The sequence below is a fragment of the Crocodylus porosus genome, unplaced genomic scaffold (assembly GCF_001723895.1).
Source record: "Crocodylus porosus isolate Cpor-Errol unplaced genomic scaffold, CroPor_comp1, whole genome shotgun sequence".
Taxonomy (NCBI): domain Eukaryota; kingdom Metazoa; phylum Chordata; order Crocodylia; family Crocodylidae; genus Crocodylus; species Crocodylus porosus.
In genome coordinates this window covers 17384432-17408772 of record NW_017728943.1, presented here as the reverse complement: position 1 = coordinate 17408772, position 24341 = coordinate 17384432, and the positions used below count along the sequence as shown (strand labels likewise).

Sequence of the window (24341 nt, the reverse complement as noted above, 5' to 3'; positions counted from 1 at the left end):
CCCATGCCTATAGACAGGGAGCTGGTTTTACACTCACTTGAATGAAAGTGATTTCTTCAGGAGGATGGTTACTAAAACCAAGTTGACTTGGGGATAGACAGAGGAAAAAACTGGAGTGATGACTGGGTAGGTCAAAGTGAGGCAAGTTTCTACTGGGTACTGCTTTCTCCAAGGTAGGAGCAGTATGTCACAGTGCTGCTTAGCAAGTAGCAGAAGAGATTGCTATGTGAACCTGTCTCCTTCAGCTGATTTCTCCCTTAGGACAGGTACAAAAATAGCTTTTGCTTTGTGTCCAAGTGGGCACGTGTAGCATGTTGTATGCTTCAGATGTCAACACGTATACAAAGCTAATCTGTGCATCCATCAGGGACTGCCATCTAATTTAGTTTGTGTTGTTGATTTATATTCTTAAATCAGATTTAGGCAGATTAACATTGAGCATTTTCTAACCTGGTCTCTCTTCCATGCCCTGTAGGAAGGAAAAGGGCTGCCACAAGTAGGACCACAGCCATCATTGTGGCAATGAGCGTCTTGTAAGTACTCCCTGATGCTAAACCATAATTGAATTGATGATACCTGAGAACTTGATCTTGGTTATGGCTGTACAGAAAGGTGGGAAGTGGAGATGGGATAGACTATTCATAAAGTCCAGGAGTTGCCAAACTGTTGGCACATGGTCCATCCACTGCAGAGTAAAGCTTTTTGTCATCTTTGATTGCAAGGGACTGTCTTTCACGTGTCATGCAGTGGAATCCTAATACTTTGTAGGGTTTCTGCACAGTACTGGAACACACAGTTTAAATACCTGAGCCACAGCTCTTGGGTTGCTGAAGTGTAGGTTGAGGGGGTAGGGATGGGAAATCCATGGGAGGATTTGCATGTTGTGTTATGTGCAGAATGAGAAGCTGAATCATTAGAGTAGTCCATCCTCCTGCTTCTGTGGCATAGTTTCTGCCATTTAGCCACAAGGTTTAAAAATCTCCAGTGACAGGACACCTTAGCCACTGCCATCAGTGGAGACTGTCCTACAGCTTAATCTTACTATGAATTTCTTGAGTGACTTTATGTTTATACATGACTTTCTCATGCATTTCCCTGAGGACTTGTTCAGGTGGCATTCTCTCTTCATTTTAGCAGTTATATGCCATCTGTTACAGAAACAAAATGGTACAGCAAATGCTTAACTGATTTTTCTTTTTATTTCTTTACCCAGCTTGCTGCTCCTAGTTTTGCTGAATGTGACACTGTTCCTCAAACTGTCAAAGATTGAGCATGCAGCTCAGTCACTCTACCATGTCCAGCTTCAGGAAGAGAACTCTTTAAAGCAAGTGAATTTCTGTCTGAATTTTCCCACTTTCTAGCCTTAATGTCAGAACCAGATAAAAATTGACCTGTGATGCAGGGGGCAAATAGACAAAGGTTTTGACTTGTATTTATTTCTGCAGTCCATGGTGGTGTCCAGCAAATGACTGTATATTGCCTCACTGGATTTATTTCTCCCTCACCTGTTTTGGAATTAGCTAGCTCCAATCTGCATATTGTACTCTGCCCTACATCTCTTCTCCCTTCCTGGAGACTTTCACAGAATTGCAGTCTCCAATTTCTATTGGTCCCGACAGGGTCATTGTTTAATAAGCCCCCAAAATAGGAGTTGGGGGAGAAGAAAATGGAGACGGAGAGAAAAGGGTTGAGAGAACTAAATGTGTTTATAGTTTTGAAGAAGAGAAGAGTAAAAGGTGGGTGGATCGGGGGAGGAATGGGGCATGATAGCAATTTTCAAATACTTGAAAAGCTGCCATAAAGAAGAGCCAGAACAATTGTTCTTCCTTGCTGCAGAAGGCAGGAAATGAAGTCATGGATATAAACTTTTAAAAAGAAGATTCAGATTGAATCTCAGAAAAAAACTTCCTTACTGTCAGAATGCTAAAATAACAGAATAAGCTGTCCATGGAAATCCTGGAATCTCCTTTTATTGGAGGCTTTTAAGATGAGGATTTGTTGGGGATAGTGGAGGAATAGTGTGTCGTCCACTTGGGCAGGGGATTGAACTAGGTGGACCTTGAGAGGTCCCTTCCAACCTGATGATTCCATGAAAGGTCAAGATCCATTTTTTCTTTTCTTTTTTTAAAAGCTTCCAATCTGGAAGCATGAAGTCATTAAATGCTTATCACTTCCATTGTACGTTACAGTTTCAAATCCTGAACATGCAATCTAATTGAAATGCAGGCTGCTGTTTGCAAATCCACTTGATATTCTTAGTAATCAGGCTTCTGAATTTGACTGAGCAAATGCTCTGGGAACTGGTGTGCCCTTATAAAACAGGATTTTTAGAGCTGGACAGGGCTGATATGCTAATGATCTTATGATGCTGTTGGTTACTCCTCTTTCATTTGTGTAAATGCAGACTTTGACATCTGTCTTGCTTCAGCTGAATTGGATTATATTAATGGCAGTTTCCAAATCTACTTTGATTTTGAGGAGAAGGGGAGAGAATGGCTAAGGGGTTCAGGCCAAGAAGGACCTTTGCAACCTAAGACTGGCAGAAATAGATCATTTTCACTTTCCTTCTGATGACAGATGTTACTCCAGTTTTAAAGTCTGAGGGAAAATGTATTGGTGGGCATGGTAGTCCTTAGTATGTTTTAGGCAACAGATATTAAAAGCTAAGCTTTTAAGAAAGTGGTCACATGGGGCCAGATCCTATTCTACTTATTAGGCATCCAAGTGAACTTACATGCATATGTGCTTTTCTGTTTCGCTCTACTTGAGTTCTGAAAATCCATTAATGCATCTACTTTTGTTACATATCTTCATCTTAGCTTTAAGACTTGAGTCACAACAAAGCAGTGAGGAGGAAGTAGAACCCACTTTTTCAATCAACTAGTTTTCAGCAACTCTAGCAGAGTGAAATGAAATCTCATGTAGGTGCCTAAGTCCACTTATGTGCCTAAGAGGTGAAATAGAATCTGCCCTATAGTTTCACATAAGTATAGATAGTTTCATACAGTTCACACTACCGGTTGCCAACAAGAACTGGCACAGAACAGTGATCATTGGATATGGATGAGCTAATGTTCCCTGAAACTGAAGATCTTGTTCTCTTTTCAGCTTGGCCCCTAATGTGATATCCAGAGAAGAAATCCCTCAGTACGACAAGGAACAAGTTCAGCATGTGAAGGGGGTATTGCGGGACTCTATTGCAATGCTTGAGCAGGTAGAGCTCCATATTCTCTCATGGACTCTCTCCCCCCATCAATGCAATTTTATTGCCTTTTGAGATCTGTGAGAAACAAATGGGTCATTTGAAAAGGGTTTAACATCCATTTGAAAGAGTATCCTGCTCCATGAAGTAAAGAAAGCAGGCTGCAGTAGCACAACTTCAGGAAGAGTATCATTGCAGCAGTATGGGCAAAGAAAATGCAGTTGCATCTTTGCACCTTGCTTTTCCTTTGGAAGATGCTGCTTTCTCTTCCTATGCACAGTGTTTCCTTCCCTCAGCACTACATATTTCCAGAGATGTGGCAGTAGAATAATAAGTCCTTGGAGTCTTACAGTCACTTTACTCCTAAGAATTAGAAATGGAACACACCTATTAAAGAAGATATTCCATTCTAATGCCAGGGCAGGAGTGTTCCCTGTACTCCCTTGAAATGAAGCAAGCCATCAGGGTTGGTCACTTCCTTTGGGATGACTGTTCCACAGCTTGGTAATGACAAATGTGGGTGTCTAAATTTACTTTTGCAAAAACATCCAATAATTTTTATAGTTCTACTTGCTTGGCACAAGGGAAATCCAGGCAGAAATCCAGTCTGCGAGCACAGAGAATGTTAAGAGCTTGATATGGATCTGCTTGCAAATGGCTTTAAAGGGAGTTTAAGGAGGGAAGCTTAAATTTGCTTTAGTTGGACCTAGAAATCAAGTCCTGGCAGAAGGAACCAGAAGCTGCTGGATTTAAATGACTTTAAGAAGATGGTAAGAGACTTGAATAGAGAGTGAAAAGTTTCTTGCTCTAAGGAGTTACCTGCATACTTCAAGATAAATGAATTCAGACTGGATCGGCTGCCTTCCTGATAGCAGTTTGTGCTGGAGTAATGACAAACCTGACTTCCTCTCAGGCTAAAACCTTGCTAGCTTTGCTCATTGAATTTCTAGGAGGTGTAGGAGGACTCTGAGCAGTAAATTCTAGTGGGAAAACTTTTGTTTTTTGCTGATGGGATGGAGTAGAGATTAGAGCATCACACTGACAATGGTTTAGGCCCATACTTAAACTCTTTCTTGATACTGGCAGTGCTTTCCAGTGATACCCTGATTTCTAGCTTTCCTCCCTTGCTTTGAGGAAAGTAATAGTGAGGCAGCCTCCTGTGTGATCTGGAGTCCTAAGATGACTTTACTACCTTCTGTTTAATTTACAAAAATGGTGCCAGTCTTCCTGGTGGATTATGATGGACAAAGAAAGATCAAGTGTCCATGCCCATTTGGTCTGTCAAGAATTTTTGTTAATTCATTTAAGGTGGCATGGGTATATTTATAAACCCTGGACAAGTTAAGATTAGGTTTCCTTTTTGTATGGCTTCATCCTCTTGTCTGCAAGAGGACTCAAGGGACAGTACTAGACAGTAATTTCTCCCTCAGTGGCTTGGCACTCTTCCTCCCCCTACCCCCCTCAGATTTTCCCTATACCATCTTATACTATCTTACACAACAAGTGTTGGGTTTGGTTTTTTTTCCCCTCCCTGCTCCTATGAGATGGAGGCTGCAGATTTGTTGCTGGGTCGAGAAGCAGTTGTTCACTGAGGAAAGGACTGAATCAATTGATTCTGATCTTGTAATCTGTAAACCCTCTGACTTGAGTTCTATCACCATTTTCTAGGACTTGTACAGAAGTTACGTTTGTGATTGAGGGCACCATGGAGGAGCATGTAACTCCTATTCTCCTCTTTAGTACCTCACTTTTCCCCCACACTCCCCGGGGAGAATGAAGATAAAATAATTTTGGGCCTGTGTCTTACTACCTGCCTGTAAACTGCTGCTGCCCTGATATTACCTACTTCTAGTACAGCTGGAAAATAACCTTTATTGAAAGAGGATAGAAATTTCTTACTCTTTCCTTCCCTCTCCCCTTTCTGAATCTCCGGTGTCTGCTTTCCGAACTCTCTGCCAGTGAAACAGTAACTAATTCCAAACTGTGAAGATGCTATTTTAAAGAGCAGGCAAAATGAAATATTTAAATGTATGGAGCGTGAATGTTAACTACTTTTCTGATCTGACAAAAATCAGCACTTTTTTTCAAACTCCCCTCTAGAAGTCCTGACACATTTTAAATCCATATTATATCTTATCCTGTATAAGTGGCTAGTGCCTCAACATACAGCAGGAGGCACTACTGTAATGCCCACCTTGTGGTGGGCTTACAGTATTTGCCTTGTGCAGGAGCAATATCAAGAATAAGAGTGGTGTCACTTATTTCTTCCAGGTAGCTAGTGCAGCTTCAGTATAGTTTAGCAGGGTACAAATGCAAAGAGTTTAGTAGCTGTATAGAAATGATGATCTATATTGTGGATTGTGCTTGCTGGGCAGCTAAAATGTGATTTAACTACAGACTACTGTTAATATGAAGGGGTGGCAGGGAATTAATTTGACTGAAAAAAAAATTAATAATTGATGTTCAAGTTTTTTTATTATTGTAGCCTTGTAACTTAAGTGTTTTGGGTGGCGGGGGTTGTATCTCCACAGCTGAAGAGCTCCCTTTCTCTGCTCCAAAGAAGCTTTGACAACCTGAACAAGACCCAGAATAGCAAGACTGAGAGTTAACCTCACAAAAGCCTACAAAAGAATGAAGATGCGAGGGGTGGGGTTGGTGAGGTTGGGGGTGGACATTCTGCTGTCTCAGGACTTTTTTTTTACAATTTTTGCTCAGCAGGTGCCTCTAATAAAGGTCTCGGGATAAAACAAGGTGGATTTGGATCTCCCCTAGCTCTGAGAAACCTTCCTCAGTGTTCCCCTAAATATGCCTTTTGTTTTTTCTTGTGAACAGTGCACAGCTTGGAATTCCCTAGTGTGAGTGAGAACTTTTTGTACTGTACAGTAACTGTGATGTGCAAATTACAAGATGAAAACCAACTTTGGCAGAACAGTGTTTGTATCTGAATGAAATCTAAACTTCGGCTTGATATGAAGAATCTTACTCTGACAGAGAGAAATAATGGGGTGGTTTGCACCTGCAGGATATTTGTATGCTTCCTCTGATGCATCCTGTACAAAACAAGACACCATTTTTAGAGGGCTTTTCAGTTTCACTCGGCATCAGCTGAAAAATTCCCTGACTTTTTAGGTCTATCTCTGTTCTAGCCCATTTTCCCCTTTCCCGTGCCACACCAGTCCCCAAGAAAGGTTTCTTCTCCTCTCCTTTTGTAATTCCTATCAGAGGTGATGTTTTCTTACCTCCTGGTCTGAGCTTTCCCAAATGGCTTGAGTGGGGAAACTGGAGGAGCATTTTGGTCAAGGAAACAGTGTTACCAACTTGGCGGTCTTTTCCTTTCTCTTTTTGGTGCCTTTTTCTTGGTCTCTTTCTTTTCTTTCCTCCTTGGTCTCCTTCTTTTTTTTTTCTTGGTTACAGTCTGTCTTTTCTTTCTTATCACGTGGGTGTTTCTAGAATAATGCCAGCTCTACATTACAGAAACAGCTAAGTGTAATCATCTTAGGCTGGGCTGCAAACAAGTTTTTTGTAACTTTATAAGGATGGGCTTTCATGCCAGTATAGACTTTGGTGGGGAGGAGCATGACCAAGATGCATGTAATTTCAAATACAGGTTTCCCTCACTTTATACAGGTTCTGTATTTGCTGTTATGCGATGACCCTTCTTATACCAAAAATTTGTTGTATGCGAGGTAGATTTAGTGCGGTGGAAGGCCGCAGTCAGCTGCTTTGTGCGGTGCATTGTGGGAGTGACGTGCACCAAAATAGTTTCCTGTGTGGACCTGTGCTCTTTGTTTGTTGTCTGTGAAGTGTCTCTGTAGTTGCCATCTCCACTATGGTAACATTCACCACCACCCTGTGCTTATGTGTCCTGTCTGCTGTTGGCGAGTACCAAAATTGTCTTGTAAAAATGGTAGAAATGGGTCTGGGGGGGTCAGTCGAAGTCTTGGAACGTATCCCTATTTGTTGCATTGTAAAGTGAGTTTCCTTTATGTAAATTCGAGTTGTACATGTGTTCCCGGAAAATGGTGCATAGCATAAAGCGAGGGCAACCTGTATGTTGAAGATGGCTGTTTTATAACATAGGCAGGGCCACTGTTTTCTTCACTAGTGTATGTTAGGTTTGACTGGAACAAACCTGTTTACTGACCTGATGCGTAGTATAGTATTTGAATTCTTTTAAAGCAATATATCCGGTTGAAACTTAGGCCCTCTTTTAAATAACATATACATTTCTCCCATAGTCAAGGTTTATCACTGTCCTCTCATCCTCTCACTTTTAATTCTTTCCAGTGCAGATAAGATTGCTTAAGTGATTTTAAAATTAGAGTAATTTGGCTATAATTTATATCTAAACTAACAGAGCTGCGTTACAACCTTATTGTCCTAGGATTCTTGCCAGGTCTTCTGACAGGGCTATAGTTGTAGTTAATGTGAAGTAGAAGACATGGCGATGTGCGGCCGTGGAAGTGTGAGCTCAATGCTGTGCTCTGTATCCACTCACCGGAACAGGCCAAGTTGGTGACACTTTTTTATTAAGGTATTATTTCCTGCTGTTGCTATATCGGTGTGTCCTTTCGTATGTGGGTGGATATTAGCAGCTATGTTTAGCAGCTAAGAGGCGAGGCTGCGGTTTGTCAACCATTGCTTGAAACATTCTGGCTTGTTTTTTTGGCCATACGTTATACATGCATGCCAATATGTTGTCACTATGAAGAGTAAAACAATCTGCTAGCAATTTTTATTGATCAGGAAAGATTTTTTTTTTTTTCTTTTTAACTGCTCTCCTTCCCCTGTACCCCCCCCCCTTTTTTTTTACAGACTTTGGAATGTGCGCCTGCTTCTGTCTTTTTTATATAGAAGGTTGTTTTAATAGATTTTTTTTTCTCCCTATTATAAGTTCTTCCCAGAATGGTAGTGTTATTTGGGATGTTCTTGTTGAGGAGCTGCTGCTGCTGTTCAGGTCAGTTTCCTAGGTGTCTTTTGAATGTCATTAATGGAGCCGTTGTGTGGCCTAGTTTACACTCAGCTGAATCTTTTATTTTTGGGTTTTGTTGTGTTGTCTTTTTTTTTAACAAAAGTGGGGGTAACGTTACAAGAACTGTATCTGGAAGAGTTTTGTGCATGGCTGTTGATCCACTTCTTGTTTTGACGCAAGAGGCAGCATCCATACAAAAGCAGTTATCTCAGTTTAACTGGATCCATGAAACAGCACACCTCGTGTGAAGAGGCAGGGGGTCAGCTGTGGCAGGCTGAAGTTGGGGCAGAGCAACACCATGGAGACGAGCTGGTTGGGAGACGCACGAGCTTTCGTCATTGCAGCCACCAAAGTAGGTCGTTGCTTACGAAAGGCTTGAAGGTGCTGCCCTGCCATCTACCTTTTAGACAGACCCCGACTCTGGAAGGAGGGCGAGGGTCAGTTGGGGGTGGCCATGAAGAAGGCTTTAGGTAGGGGGAGGGTGAAGCCCTGAGGGGCTACCTCCTGGAGGTGGGTCAGCATGGCCTCCATGCACAGGGGCCTGGGATTGACCCCAGTGTTGTCAGCTCTCATTATTTTTGGCATTAAAGTCTACGCTTCGGGAATGTGAGTTAGCTCTTTCTTTTATATGTCCTGCTGGACTCGGTGTGGCGTCCGGAGGAAGCGCCAGGGGCAGAGGCCTTGAATTCTGGCCAGGCGTGGGGGGGGGCCCTTGTGACGTAGCTCTGGCTGGAATGTGCCCCTGTGACGTAGCTGTGCCTGGAACGTGCCGGCCGGGATACCTATGTGACGTCGTTGTGCAACAAACTGGCACCCTCTGGGCCCCCCCCCCCGCGGTATAGCCCCCGCAGCCTGACACTCCCCTAAGCTGCCAACTGTTGCGTTCGCCCTTCAAGCCGGCTTGTGTGACGTCACAGACGGCCCAGTCCCGCCTTTGCAGCGCTAGCATTGGCCCGGGCAGTGCTCGGCGTTCGGATGGGCGGGGCGGGGGCGGGGCCCGAGCCAATCGGCGCTTCCCGTGCGTTCCGCGGGGCGCGGCCTGAGTGGGGTGGCCGGGCAGAGCGGGGCTATGGCCGGCGGCGCGGGACGGGCTGGCCGCGGCCCGGAGGAGTCGCTGTGCTGCTGCGAGTACGTGGCCCGCGGCGGGGAGCGCGCGCATCTGGCGGCGGCGCTGTGCGACTGCCAAGACCTGGACGAGGGCTGCGACAGGTAGGGGAAGGGGCAAGGGGAACGAAGGGCAGCAGCAGGCAGAGCAGAAGATCAGGCAGGCTGTGTGGGGCATGGAGCAAGAGGGAGCAGGAGATCAGGTGGGGAGCAGGAAGCAGAGCAGGAGGTCAGGCAAGGCTGCGTGGGGCACAGCAGAAGGCGGTGTAGGAGATCAGGCAGGGACGTGAGTCAGGGAGCAGCAGAAAGAGGAGGAGATCAGGGAAGAAGCAGACAGAAGAGCAGGAACTCGGGGAGCACAGGGCACAGTAGAAAGCAGACCAAGAGATCAGGTGGAGAACTGAAAACAGAGCAGAAGATCAGGTAGGGAACATGGGATGGGGAGTAGAAGGCAGCAGCAGGGCGTATGGGGCGGAGAGCAGAGCCAGAGGTCAGGCAGGGAGTGTGAGGCAGGGAGCAGAAGGCAGAGCAGGAGATCAGGCAGCCTGCAGGGCATGGAGCTGTCTGCAGGAGATTAGGTGGGGAGCAGAAAGAAGAGCAGGAGATCAGGTAGGGAGCATGGGGCAGGGAACAAAGCAGCAGCAGGTCAAGCAGGGGCATGAGACGGAACAGAAAGCAAGAGATCAGGCAGGGAGCAGAAAGAGCAGGTGTTTGGGCAGGGAGCACAGGGAAGTGTATCAGGCTGGGGAGGGGGATCAGAGGGAGGGGGCAGGGCTAATTTGTGGTACGCCTTTGCAGAAGGCTGGCTGCTGCCGCTCTAAGCAAAGCCCCATGCCCCACTAGCGTGGAGGCTGGGCGATGGGTGCTAAGCAAAGCCAGCCTAGCCCCAGCCCCCCCAGTTCTGCTTCAGGAGGTTTAGGGTGGTAATGTGAGGCTGCTGGCGTTGGCCTGGAGTCTCTCTGCATCTGGAGGCCAGAAGCCTGCTCCCTTGGGCTACTGAGGTGGCCCTGGGGAGTGGGAGGAAAGGGCTGTGCTGGTCCTCTCCTCCAAGACACCCACCAGTTGCTCTGAACAGGCACTGCAAGGTGACGAATTGGCTGTGAAAACACCCTTGCGTTAGAACTGGTTTCTGGATCCAGGTTGGGTTTGTTAAAGTTCACGGTTGGAATCGGACATGATGGAGACTAGGGGAAAAATGGGGATCTGGTTTTAATAGAGCAATAACCTTGCATTGATCTTTTTAGAGAGGGTTTTTTTTTTTTTTTTTCTTCCCCAGAGGCACAGTCTGTGTCCCAGAAAGATTAAATCTACAGCAGAGAGACTCAGGCTGTGGAAGTGGGGAGGGATCTGTGGCATGAGAGTTAATGTGAACCATTTACAAAGCACTGGAGCCTCATGGTGTCTGCCAGGTTTTGAGGAGAGGCTGAGCTCCGGGAGGAGCAATCAGCACAGAAATGTTCTCTTGGCTCTGGAGTGGGATGTGAACAGATGCCTGTGCTTTCCTCTAACAGGTTGCTGACGTGCAGATCTCTGCCCCCGGGAATGCTGGAACGAATCGCAGACACTGTCTCAGACCGCTTCCGCATCCCCTGGTTTACAGGGGCTGTAAAGGTCAATGTCAGCCTCATCCCCCCTCTGGTCTTGCTGCCCGTCTTCCTCCATGTTGCAGCTTTGCACTTCCTGTTGGCTTTTGTCATCCTGACATCCCTTCCTATCGTGGTGCTGTGGTACTACTACCTCACCCACAGGCGGAAGGAGCAGACTCTCTTCTTCTTAAGCCTGAGCTTGTTCTCCCTGGGCTACATGTACTACGTGTTCCTCCGGGAAGTGGTGCCCCGGGGCCACGTGCACCATGCTCAGGTGGCTCTCCTCACCTGTGGGCTGGTTCTCATGCTGGTGGCCTTGTCTCGAGCCAAGAGAGACCCTGGCTACCTTCCCAGCTGTACAAGCAGTGACAAATCACCGTGTCAAGGCAGCACCGAGTTGCCAAGCAGGAAAGTCCTGGGCATTGCCAATGGGCTCCAGGGAGCAGCTGGGCCTGGTGTCCCCAGCAGCCGTGTTGTGAACGGGGACACCAAGGGCTATTCCCGAACACCTGCTGAGGGATCCGCCGAGGCAAAGGAGGACTGGTGCCCCAAGTGCCAGGTGGTTCAGCCAGCCCGAGCTGGGCACTGCCGGCTGTGTGGCAGATGTGTACGGAGACTGGACCATCACTGTGTCTGGTAGGTTCTGTGAGCTGCTGAGATGGCTTTTTGTGGTCTCTGGTCTGCATGACAGATCAGGCTGCTTCTAGCGAGGGACTCAGACTTTCCCTTCTATATTCAGAGCTGTTCTTTGCCCCATATGAGGTGACCAGGAGCCACTGATGTAGCAGACTAGTGTTTGGTCTCTACACCCTTCTTTGCAGGAAACCCTTCAGCTGTCACCTAGAGCTGCACTAAACCCTCACAGTGGGATTGGACAGAAGGGACATGGGCTTCTTGCTGCCTTTCCAATGTGCTCTGAACAGGAGCAGATGTGACCTGCTCAAGTGCCTGCAATTTGCACTGCCCTGGGAGCTGCCTTAGTGTTACTGCAGTAGAGGGGAGAGCGTAAAGCACAGGCACCTCTGACAAAGTTGCCACCTCCCTCTCTTAGGGCCCCCTCTGTCAGGCAGTCTGCAGTGTGTGGATGACTCCCATAGGAGTCCTTTGTATCTAGATACCATGGACCTAGATGAGTGGTTCCCAACCTTTTTAGACCGTGGACTGGAAGTGACCATGGAAGCTGCAGTCCAGAAGTGACCGGCATACTGCGAAGCAGCAGCCAACCTTTTTTTATACTTGGTAAAAAAAATTGGGCTACTGGTCCACAGTATGCTGGTCACTTCCAGACTCGTAGATGAGCAGCCAACCTTTTATGGCCCAGTTACAGGGCTGCAGCCGGGGGGCTGGGAACCTCTGACCTAGATCGCTGCCCAAGGCCCATAAACGATTTTCTTTGCCTGCTGGCTGTTATATAGATGCACCTTGGAGCCAGATTTCCTGACAGAAGAGAATGAGGGTGATGCAAAGTATTTAACCCCTTCCTTTCTTTGCTCATTGGAGGATTAACAACTGTGTTGGGGAGCAGAACCACCAAGCATTCATCCTCGTACTCTCCTTCTTCCTGCTCACTGCTGTGTACGGGATCGTGCTGACCCTGAACACCATCTGCAGAGGCCAGGCCACATTCTTGGCGCTGTTCTACTGCCCAGGGGTCTATTCGGACTACAGGTGAGAAATCTGCTCTGGGCCAGGATGAGGGGTGGGGACTTTAGGCCTTTCCTGAGAGGTCGTACTGTGGAGCTCTGCTCCCTTTTCTCCTGCAGCTGCTGAGAGGTTGCCCCTCCATCCCCTGTGGTCAGCATCATGCCAAACATCCCATGTATTTACCGCGCCACAGCTCCAAGCAAGCACTCTGCTCATTTTACAGATAGGGAAGCTGAGGCACAGTAAATTTGCTGGTGTCGTATAAAAAAAAGTCTTTGGCAGGATTTGAAAGTAAGTCCCCTGTGCCTTAAACAACTTGGTCCTTTCTTCCTGCTCTGTCCTTTCTCCCATCCTCAATGTGTGAGGCTTCCAACCCAATGTTTTTTCACTTAATTCCTTTATAGTCCCTGCTCCTAAAGTCCCAAGCCTTTCCACCATCCCCCCCACAGCCTTGGCGTCTTCACCTTGGCTGGCTGCATCTTATCATCCCTTCCCCTTCTTTCTTAGTTTGTCATCCCTTAGTGCCAGTATGTGTGTTCCAGTATCTCCTAAAACCTTAGAACCAGATCAGGTTTTCAGTATGCTAAGCACCTAGGAGGAGTTAACCCTAAACTTCTGTGAATCTGTGAACTTAGCTTCAAAGGGCTTATGGTCTGAATAAGAGGGTGTTGGGGGCAGGAGGATTGGGTTGGAAGAATGGAAGGAAGTAGTCAGGGTGACAGTTAGCAAAGGAAGTGCCAGGCCCAAGTTTTGGTAGGGTTTTTAAATGTGTGGTGTAGCTGGGCAATGCCCAGGAAGTAGGGAAGAGAAGGGTTGATTGGAATGAGGAAGAAGTTGTAGGAAAGGCGGTGAGAGGGCAAGAGAAGGGTGTTGCCATGACTAGATCAGAGTCCAACACAGATGGAGGTGACAGTGGCTGGTGCTGGCTGCTGCCAGGTGGGGTGGGACCTTTCTGTTTAGGATGACAGTCAGGTAAGTCAGGTGTCCTGGTTCTTCTCCCTGTTTCCCCCCATGACTTGCTGTATAACCCATGGCATATAAGTTCACTCCTGTGGGCATCCGTGTGTCTACCAAGAAGGACATGGAGTTAATACCCCTCTCTGTGGGAGGTGGCAAAGGGGCTGGCCTAGTAAGAGAGCACAGGGCTGCACCGCAAGGGCACTTGGGTTCTACTTCTGGCTGGGCCACTGGCTCCAAGTGCCTGTGGGCAAGTCGCTTCACCTGCCTGTGCCTCAGTCTCCCCATCTGTATAATATGGGTCCGAGTTTTCCTGCAAAGAGCACTGTGCGAGAGCAAGGCATTGTTTCACCATTGCCCTGTGTCAATTTAACTTGTGATGCAAATGTCATTGCATTGTTATGGAGGGTTGCTGTGAGGTTTTAATGTTTGGAAAGGCCTGGGCTCATCAGAGGCAAGGGGCTGCAGAAGAACAACACCTGGCTGTTGTAAGTGGTGAGGAAAGGGGTTGAAGGGTTGTGTTACAAAGGGAAAGCAACTGTGCCAAAACCTAAAAGGCTGCCATCTCCCATCTCTCTTTCTCTGTCTTTTATCCTTGCTGCCAGTTCTGCTCTGTCGTTTACCTGTGTGTGGTACTGCACCATTGTGACGTCTGGCATGGGCTACATCCTCCTCATCCAGCTGCTGAACGTCAGCTACAATGTGACCGAGAGGGAAGCTCGGATGGCTCTCCGGGACAACACTGGGCGTCGACTTTTGGGCGGGTTGGTGGTAGATACGGGTCAGTATAACCGAGGTTTCCTATGCAACTGGGGCCAGTTCTTGAGTCTGGGGTCACCTGCCCCACTGCGCTGTGCTGAAGACATTGTGTGAATGCAGCCTTCCTGCTGACCACATCGACTTGCAGTGGAAGCGAATGCTGCCTTCCTTCCACTGGGCTCCCAACACCATTCCATCCTGGGTTGACTTGCGGGCTGCTCATATCATCAGCGTCTAAAGAGGCACTGAAAGGCAGATGCTTCTCACAGGCTGGCAGCCAGCAGCAGGTAGCATAACCAGTTAAGCCATACACACAGACTGTGGGGTTGGGGAGAAGACACCGTCCTTCTTTCCTGCTTATCTCCATCATAAAGTGATTTGTGCACAAGGTTCACCAGGCTGGCACAGGACTTAGAGCCCGGGGTCTGGCAGGTCTGCACTCGTGCATCAAGATCGATGCCATCCAGTGCCGTACTTCAAGGCCTCATTGTAGAGGTCAGGATGAAGTCCCTTGCTGTTCCTCCCACCCCTTTTTCACCCACATGCAATATTTTGCAGCTGAGTGGATGCCTGGAGCTGAGAGCAAACCTGCCCACTGCCTGGGGTAGGGTTTCAGATAGCTTGGAGGATATTTAAAAAGGGCACCATCTAGTGGTTGCTTTTTTTTCCCTGTTGGACCCCTCCCTTCTCTCTTGTGCATCATTCTCCATCTTTCCTTCCATCCATCTGTGTTAGTGCTTCTGTTAAGTGCCTTTGTGAGCAACACAACTCTAGGGTTGTCTGAAACCGTCTCGGCTCTTAGCCTGCCAAAAAGTGTTATTCTATCTCTGTCTGTGACAGAGTGAGAAGGGAAGACCAGTCCCATTTCATGCAATAGTCCTTTATCATCTCTGTGGCTCCCTGGGGAGACTGAGTTAATCCCAGGACTTGACTTGACTTCCTTGAAATATTTTTAGCTCCATTGGCAACTTCAGTCATCAGAGAACTGGTAAATATTTTCCAAGGAGGAAAGCTGTCAGTTACTTAGGAACTTAGTAAGTAGTATGTTGTAGCTGTAATGGACCAGGGAGATGACAGAAGCAAGATTTGTGACATGAGATCATTTCTTTTCTTGGCCCACCTTGTAGAGATGGAAAGATGACATTTTAGGCTAGAAGTGTTGCGTCAGGACTGGCAGAGCAAGTCACATTCCAAGCTAAGGACAAGCGATTAAAATAATTGCTTTAGTTTAACCAAATTTGGTTAATGAATTTGACCATGTGAAAAGGAGGGGGGGTGTTAGTCAACCGTGGGCCACTTCCCTCAGGTGGTAAAGTTCATGAACAAAATTCTTCTAACATGCTTTCTGTTCTTAGTTCCCTCTTGGAGCGTGACTGCCTCTGCCTCTTCCCCAGACATGATGAAGTTTGCATCCTATCTCTCCCAACTGTATAAGTAGGTCTAATAAGTAGTTCTGGAGAGGAGCTGATCTTTGAGGGTGGGCAAATAGTCCCTTGTCTGATGATGCTACTGCCTTTATAATGACCTCTGTCCTCATCAGGAGGAAGTGTGTGTGTAGAGGGTGGTGGTGGTATTGGGGTTGTCTTCTCATGATAGCATTGTTTCGATCCTTCTGTTCTATGATTTGCGGTAGATGGCTCCCCATAGAAATTCTGCATTTTTGGCTCCTTCTCTTCCATTCATTGAGAACTTGTATGGGTCCTGATAATCAACCTGTTTCTCAAAAGAGCCACAAAGGTGAGAACAGAATGATCCCAGAAGCAGGGCCTGAAGGATGGACCCCAGAGGAGGCATCTGAATGAAAACACCAGCTTGGTGTGGTGCTAGATGATCTGATGTCTTGCTTCACCTGCACTTCCCTGGGCTCCTGTTTCAGGCAAAATGTGTGAGCTGGTGCGTTTTCAATCAGTATGTGTATGTTTATGAAACACCTTCATAATTTGGCATATGTGGCTAGAAAAGCCCAGGACTTTAAGAGCAAAGCAGTACCAATGAGCTGAGCAGAGCTGAGACGCAAGAGTAGAGATGGGAGGAATTTTGCTCTAATTACTAATAAATGTCCGCTACATTACTTAGTTACCTGTGCTGGAAGATAGCATGGGGCTGCTTGGAGACTGGAATTTGGCACAAGAGGCTGTCCCTTCCAAACAGCTGGTTAGAGGCCTTTGGTAAAGAATCTGGAGGGCCAAGTTTGTCTTACTACTGTAACTTTGGCCCCCAGAACTGTCAGCCCAACACCTTTCGCAACCATTGTACGTACTTGCCAACACACTGCCTAAATTAAGTTGAAATAATGACACTTTGCACTGTTGTGTTCCTTGTAGCAGCGTGTGTGCTTTCCATAACACAGAGGTAATTGGTGAGTCTTAGCAGACTGCTGCGCTTGGAGCCCAGAGATGTGGAAAGAGCTTTTATTTGATTTCTTTTTTTTTGTGAATAGTTTTCTCACTTCCTTCCTCTGACTGGGGATGACCCAAGGAAAATGGAGACTCCAGCCCCCTGCTGATCCCTGATGCAAAATGAAGATCAGTTGCACGTCTCGTGTTAATCCCTCCAGCAGCTAGGAGGGGCTCATTTCATCAGGGACTGGAAGTCAGCCCAGGGTCATGCTTGCATCAAAAGCTTTATGTCCATGCTAATTAGCTGCAAGTGTTTCCATAGCAAGAATGGGTATAGAGGGGGCCTGCTGGGATATGCTGAAATCAAGGGGGAGCCTGTAGGGAGGGGAATCTTTATGGCACTGCACTGATCTCTCTACCTTGGCTCGACCAGCAGGGAAGTAGTTTGGCACACCTCTTTCCTGTTGGGACTTTGGAAAGGCTTGAGAGAGAGATGCCTTCTGAGCCAAAAATTTTAAAAAGGTACTTTGAAGCTGCATAGTTTAGAGCACAGAATGGGGGGTGGCTTCTCTCAATCAAATGGGGGAACCAGTGCGCTGGTTTTTATGCACAGCATCCTTCTGTAGTGGGAATCAGAACTGCCTGGACACAGCCTGGACTTTTGCAGCAGCAGATCTGTGGACTCTCTGTATGGAGCAACAAGGCCATAAATTGCACCCTGTTTTTTTTTTTTTTTTTTAATGGCCACTGCCTTGTTTACAATCCAAGCCTTTCTCTTGGAAGATTACCTCATGAATGCCTTTTGGAGCTGGAAAGCACAGTCTGAGCAGAAATAGGCAGAAGAATGTGGCCGCATTTCTGATTATTGGACCTTCCTCTGAATACCCACAGCTATTAGCAGCAAGTCAATGAAGGGCAACTACCCCACAACGTTGGTAGGGATGGTGGACCGTCTCGTGTGAAGAATGCTATGTTTTACTCATCTTGTCTTGTTTGACCCCATGTGGCCTCACTGGTAGCAGAAAGCTAATATCTGGTACGGTGTGGTGGGATATCAGGGATTGGCTTGGGGTCTGGGAGGAAAGGGCAGCAGCATGAGACTAACAGCCTGTTGGACCACTGTGGTGTAGTAAGCTGGGTCACAGAGGGAGGTTGGCTGGAGAGGTGGGCTTCAGGGTGAGATCAACTGATGCTCAAGTGGAAGCTCCTCAAGGCAAGGTCATGCTTTTGTCTGAAGTATCATGCATACATGTATAGCAATGAAGAAATATAGTCCAGGCCTTCAGCGTTCTTCCTGTGCAGTGGCGGAATTTAAAGCTGTTCCAAAAACCACCCCCAAACAAACCAGGGAAGGACTTCAGCCATTTTTTTTTCCCTTTTAACTTGCTTTTCCCCCATCAAAATGTTGGAATGGATGTTTTATCCTCCCCCCACCCTTGAGGCTTGTACTGTTACTCTGTGGTGGGCATTGTGCAGGCCAGGGTGAACCTGAAAGAGCCAAGACTCTCATAACACTTGCCTACTGTTGTGGTATCCAACCCATGCACAAATACTAGTGCCCTATTGTTTGGTGAGTTCAGTGCTGCTGATGCACTAGTTGCATGTTGTGAGCGATAATTTGGCATTCTGCCTTAACTGTGTCTTCTCAACCATGTGTTTGTTCTGTGGCAGACACTCTTGTAGACCAGTCCTAGGACTGTATGTAACCCATCCCCACCACTTAACCTTTAGAGTTTTTTTTGTTTTTCAAATGACAGAAGTCACTGCTGACCAAGAATTGCCACTGCCAGTGATTCTAAACACATTTCTGCCTCCATGCTGTAATGGTGCTTTTATTTTTTTCAGTGTAGATTTGTTTCAAGTGTCTTAACCTCTTACAGCAAATTTTATTTTTTTTCTAGAGTGGATACTACCTGACTGCCTAGTACCTTAAGAAAGTCAATGAGCATATTATTGTCTATGAATGTATATTGCCTTATTAGGGCAGGAAGCGTACATGCGTTTGTGTATGTGTGTGTTTGTGTGCAGTCATGAATGTGTGTTCCTTCTACTGTTTTCAGTGAAGCTGTTGGTTCCCTAAGACTTTCTTCCAGCCCCAGGATGTTTGTAAAGGGATGATTCTGCAAGAAGCAGATGAGGTTCTTCCTGAAATTGCAAATTGGACTTCTCAAGAGCTTGTGTCTTTATAGAACTGTTTTTAATGATACAGTGAAAGATACAAGATCTAAAAAAATTGTTTCTACTGAAGTGCGTGTTGGGTAGGTTTTTTCCTCCCTAGGTTTTGGGAGGATTCCTAACATGAAATGCTGTACGTGTGAGCTTTATTGAAAGAAGTGTGTTATGTGTCCACTTTGTAACATGGCCAGCATGTTGAGATGGATGCAGTTCTGATTTTCAAATAAATAGTTATCTATTATCTATGGCATGGTCTTGATTAATATACCCTCTATTACAGGGGTCAGCAACCTACAGCTCACGGGCTGGATCCAGCTGGTTTGAGCAGTGAGGGATTCTGCTCATGCTGCAGCCAGGTTCCTGGGCCTTGATAGAAGGCCCTGTGGTAAAACGCAGGGGGAGGGCAGCAGTGGTGGCCAGGTCCAAGTGCTTGCGGGTCTCAGACCCAAGCTGGGTCATTCTGGCCCCCTGCTGGAAAAAGCTGCTAACCCCTGCCCTATTACCTTACAAGGCAACTGCGTGCTTCAGGGCAATTCTGCTGTATTCCAAAAACCTACATTTCCATTTAGATTCAGTAAAGCCAATAGTGACTGAAAGTTACTTACTGGCCTGTGGTATTTTCAATTCAAAAGGTAATTTTTAGAGAGACAGAGATAGTGGCTGATATATTTAAAAAATAGGAAGTCTCCTTGAAGGAAAAAGAGTAAGTTTTAGTTTTTGGTTTTGTTTTACATTAGGACACGGCCTGGATTTTTGCAGCAGCAGATAACTGGGATGTTTGGGGGTTTTTGCACAGATTTTTTCCAAAATATAGAGTCTGTTACCATGGTGTAACCAGGTGACTAGAGTACTTACTTGGGATGTGGATTTTCTGAATGACAGCGTGGTCCTGAACCTGGGTCTCTTGTATCTTGGGTGAGTTAGTTCCCTTTGAAGGTTGAAGTTACTAACAAAGGGAAGATAAATGGGGACTTGATTGTGCTCATGGCTAGGCACAGGTTGTGCAGTCTTTATAGCTGTATCATGGAGGAACCTTTAATGTACACTGAATTCTCCATATATATGATCTCGAAAATAGTATGGCATTTCTTTCTCATGAAAGAAATATGGAGAGGCCTAAAGGCCAAGGCCAGGGGTAGGGCACTTGCCTGGGTGATAAAGGGGATAGGCTCAGCTCTGGTTGTTATGCCTTCAACTTGGCTATCCAACCTATAAGACTTCTTTTGAAGTCCCGTCAAGACAGTTTCCTTCATGGGCATATAACTTGAGAATTGTTGCATCTGAGTAGATCCCTCCCATGGTTCCATTTTTGTAATGAATTTTTCAGACAGGCATTTTTAGCCTGGCTTTTTACCAAATGTCCAATGGACAACTGGCAACCCTGCAGCCTAGGGGAACACTTGCAGAGGCAGGGGGATCAGCTGACTCCTTCCCTGCCAGTAGCAGCCCTTGTGACCCACCCATAGCACCTCCACAGCCCACCATTGCGAACCACTGCTCTAGAAGACTGAATCTTCATTCTGTTTTAACTCCTGTGTTATAGGCTTATTTTGACTAGGTGGTTACATGCAATAGTAAATCACGTGAAATAGCTCCTAGTCAAAAGCCTTAATCAACAAAAGGCTAGCTGTGTTCAGTGCTAAAATGCTCAAATAAAGCCTCAGCGGGGAGCCTAAGCTTTAGCATGAGCTGTGCTGGGGGAATTAAAGTGCAATTTGCCCTGTCCTAGGCTAGCTGTCTAGGAGTTAGACTTTCATAGCTCAATCCTCCACCATATGCATCTTTAAGTCCAGGCTAATTTGAACAAGCTGCCTGAGGAACCAGAAGTCTTACCTACATTAGCACAACACTCCACCCAGGATATATACTAGCCCTTGTATAGATGGCACTGCTCTGACATGGTAACATTGCTTCTGGGACTGAAGCAGCTTGTTCAGAGCTAGCTCAGGTACCTCTGCATAGCACTGCACTGAGCTATAGGGTTAACCCTCAGTTAATTATCATAATTTCTATACAAGTGCTGGGTGGCATATATAGAGTTATGTTAGCTGTCATAAAGGGTACCATTTTCCTCACCCCAGACCCTGTGCCTACAAGTTTTTAGCAGCTGTCCCTCATGGGCTGGGTTCTGTGCACTGTTCCACAGCACAAGGGCTGTTCAATGACACTGCTGTCTTAGATTGTCAAAGGACTCTGTTTATTTATCCTTGCATAAAGCCACAGTGTGTCACCTCATAGAGGATATGAGCTACAGAAAGGTACTTAGGACTCTGCTCCAGGATATAAAGGCACATTTTGGTTCTAGGCTGGCTTTGCCTTAGGGCAGATGTTCGAGTCTCACTTCTACAGCCAGAGTCTAACTACAGCAAAAACAATCCCCCTGTGGACTGCATTTCAGCTGGAATTTATCCTGCACAATATCTCACTACCTATCAAGCAAGGTGTTGCTGTTCCATTGTGGGGCTCAAGGTAGAAAGCAAAGCCAACAGCCTGGTTGCCAGTGTTACTCTCAGTCTGGAAACAGAAGAACCAGAAAGAGGTTCTGGTAGCTTATCCATCAGCCTACCAACCCTCCTGCCCCACATGGGGAAGACCTTGGGTCCCTCAGACGTGTGAGTTTGCTCCCCTACAGATGCAGCCTTCCTCTTGCATTTGTTCTGCTCATCATAGAAGCCGCTCTTCTGTCCCCGTTTTGCCCTAGTTTGTCATGTGCAGAAGTCGGGGAGAATTTCAGCAACTCTTCGCCGCAGCTGCTCCCTCCTTGCCTCTTTCTCTCTTTCCTCCTTCATCAGGGCTGGGTATTGTCTCCAGGCATGGAACATGGTCAGAGTCATTCTCCTGTGAGAGACATAAAGATAGAAAGAATGGAAATGAAATGGGAGGGAATGGAATGGATGGTCTTGTGCCCACAGGCATCAAAAGCCTCTGCGCTATCACAGTTTATCCATAGTTCTTCCCATAAAACACAAAGGATTAATCTCTATTGCTACAGCTAGGGCAGTGAGAGGTTACAGTGACCTAGTGCAGGTGTCTTAATTGTACCTGTCAGTCATTCCAGAATAATAATGTACTACTCGGTCACCTGTCCTCAGAGGACCTAGCTCATCTTTCCGGCTGGATTAATTTGACAGTGTTTACTCAGTTCCCTGAAGAGAGAGGATGCTACAAAAAGGCTAAAACGGGTCCTATAAAGTGTAGGAGGCAAGAAGGACAACTTTCCTTAATGTAAACTGCTTGCTAACAAGCCCACTTACTTTCCCTTGGCCTGGGTCCTTCTCCACACCTCCAGTTTACTATGACTGTTATGCTGATCCAAGCACCTTCTTAACTCTACTTATTTAGCCATGTAAATCCACCCTGATGTTGAACTGAGACCGTGCTCTTCATTAACAACACAATTTTTGGGTTTGGTTTCCCTGGCTTGTCCCAGGACCCAGCAGTGGAGCTTGTCTAGGCTGATCCTATGTTTACTATTGTAATGCATCTGTCTACACTCTCTAAATATTATTGGTGTAATCTAACTTGGTGTAAAAAAAAACAAAACAGTGTAAGTTACGGTGATGTCCACAGCCAAGAGGTGACCAGCTCTTCCCAGGTAGTTGCCCACAGCAGGCAGTAATACAGTACCTTGCTACCAGGGACAGGTAGCTGATTCCACTCTGTTTGCATCAAGCAAATGACTACCGTGGAACAAAATTGATGAGAGCTGAAGCTATGCCAGTGTAACTTAGGTTGCTGTATCATTATTCCAAACTCTGAGTAACTCCCCCAGTGTAGATTGATTTACACAGGTATAGGACTGTACACTATGTCTACTCCATCTTTACACTGGCCTAAAGGAAGACTACACTACTGTAATTGTGTTGTGTATCTGCATATAGAAAAGTGAATGTGATTTCTACATCTCTGCTCTGTATGGTCTTTGGCACTGGACAGGTAAAATATTTAAATCAACATTATCAGCATTACACCAGGGGAGGAGAAAAAAAAAGTGAGCAAAAGATCCAGGCCTCTAAACTTGGGTAACTTTCTCCTGAAATAATCGGGATAAATCTTTACTACTGTAAGTTACACCACTCGATGCTGTCAGTCCACATCCATCCTGGAGTAGCTGTTAGCTACAGGTAACCAAGCTGTTAGCTCATCTGCCCCCTAGTGGCAAAGCACATTAACAGCCACTTATTGTGTATTTTACCCTGGGATCTATGCACATCTGTCTGTTCCTAATCCAAGTGTAATTCAGATGTATGTAAAAACAATCTAACCTACAAAGAGGTATGTGTTAGTCTCCCATGGCTGTTGACATTTTGTTACAGCCAGTAAAGCAAACTGCCCAGGGCACACACCAACTAAGCTGTGGCCGTTCAGCTTTATCATTAACAAAGTCATTATTTCAGATTCCTTTGCAGAATCAGGTACTGGCAGAATCGTGCAAGCGCAGAAAAGGCAGAGAGAACCAGTTGGATTCTCAGACTGCAAGTGGAGGTTACAGCTAAGCATGTTTGCATTTGTAAACTGGGCCTACTTCAGCCTAGGATGTTGCTGAGTAAGACCAGTGCTGGAGATCACATAATATTATTCCTTGACACATTCTAATGCCACTTTAAGGATTCTCTAAAATACCTTTTTAAACAGAAGCCATGCAGCCAAATCCATTAGTGGGCTTTAAAAGCTTTAACCATTCACTTCCTGCTGCCTTTTTCAGCAAATTCAGAACTGGTGGAAAGGGTAGGGGCCACTCCCTCCACTCATCTGCAGGTGAAGCCTCACCTGAGGCAATCACTGCTACTGGCAATTCAAGGCAAGTCATGAGCAGGGCCCTGAGGAAATTGTGGATTTTTTGTAGAAAAGTCATGGCATATGCATTGCTAAAGTACAACTTTTTTTTATGGAATATTCATGAAACTACATTGATCTTGGCAAATGGGTCCCAGTAGTTCTGTGAATATTCTATGAAAAATTATACTTTAGCCATGCATGTGCAACAGGTGTGCACATCATAGGCACTAGGTCAGGGCTAATGGGGCCCCCCTCAAATGCAGGGCAGTAGTGGCACAGGCTCTGGGTAGCTGCAAGGGGGGGTGGGGGGAGCCATGCACTGACAGAGCTGGGATCACAGCCCAGCAGCATGCAGAGCAGCACCCACCACAGCAGGCAAGTCTGTGAAGGGGAAGGGGTGTGGTGGGGGAGGGGCAGATTGAGGGCCCCAGAGTGAGGGGGAGTGTGGGGCAGGGGTGAATGAGGCCCTGGGTGGGTTGTGGGAAGTTTAGAGCCTGAGCAGCTTGTCCAGGGGTGTGGGGGGGAGGGCTCCCACCACTGCACATGCCTCAGGGGAGGCACAGGAGGCACATACCCACAGGGTTTGTGTGGGGTGAGGATGGGCTGCTGCTGTGAACTGGTCTCTGTGCCCTGCTGCCACTGCCTCGGAAGCTTTACAAGCACTTGTGGTGCTCTGGTGAGGTGCCAGAGGACTGGAAGATGGCCAATGTGGTCCCCATTTTCAAAAAAGGGAGGAAGGAGGACCCAGGAAATTATAGGCCTATTAGTTTTACCTCAGTCCTGGGGAAGCTCTTCAAGAAACTTATCCAGGCACACATCGGTGA

General features: G+C 46.5%; 3 protein-coding genes across 12 annotated transcripts in view; 2 read left to right on the top strand and 1 right to left on the bottom strand.

The window, feature by feature from the left end:
* GRAMD1C (GRAM domain containing 1C) overlaps positions 1-6124 on the top strand; it is a 113757-nt gene extending 107633 nt beyond the window's left edge. For all 8 annotated transcript variants that reach the window (XM_019548786.1, XM_019548789.1, XM_019548793.1 and 5 more), the window contains 4 exons: positions 476-533; positions 1214-1324; positions 3109-3214; positions 5734-6124. In XM_019548786.1, coding sequence (XP_019404331.1) covers positions 476-533; positions 1214-1324; positions 3109-3214; positions 5734-5811 — 353 coding nt within the window. In that variant the 3' untranslated portion in view covers positions 5812-6124. The remainder of the gene's footprint in view (positions 1-475; positions 534-1213; positions 1325-3108; positions 3215-5733) is intronic.
* Positions 6125-9231: 3107 nt separating this feature from the next.
* The window catches only part of ZDHHC23 (zinc finger DHHC-type containing 23), a 48181-nt gene continuing 33071 nt past the window's right edge, over positions 9232-24341 (top strand). For 2 of the 3 annotated variants that reach the window (XM_019548781.1, XM_019548780.1), the window contains exons 1-4: positions 9232-9383; positions 10790-11500; positions 12365-12532; positions 14071-14246. In XM_019548781.1, coding sequence (XP_019404326.1) covers positions 9244-9383; positions 10790-11500; positions 12365-12532; positions 14071-14246 — 1195 coding nt within the window. In that variant the 5' untranslated portion in view covers positions 9232-9243. Of the gene's footprint in view, positions 9384-10789; positions 11501-12364; positions 12533-14070; positions 18980-24341 lie in introns of those variants that run through there. The other variant, XM_019548779.1, reaches the window with a different exon arrangement.
* Positions 20334-24341, bottom strand: part of CCDC191 (coiled-coil domain containing 191) — a 38172-nt gene continuing 34164 nt past the window's right edge. The window contains exon 17 of the mRNA XM_019548778.1: positions 20334-21576. Within this exon, the coding sequence (XP_019404323.1) occupies positions 21444-21576 (133 nt within the window). The 3' untranslated portion in view covers positions 20334-21443. The remainder of the gene's footprint in view (positions 21577-24341) is intronic.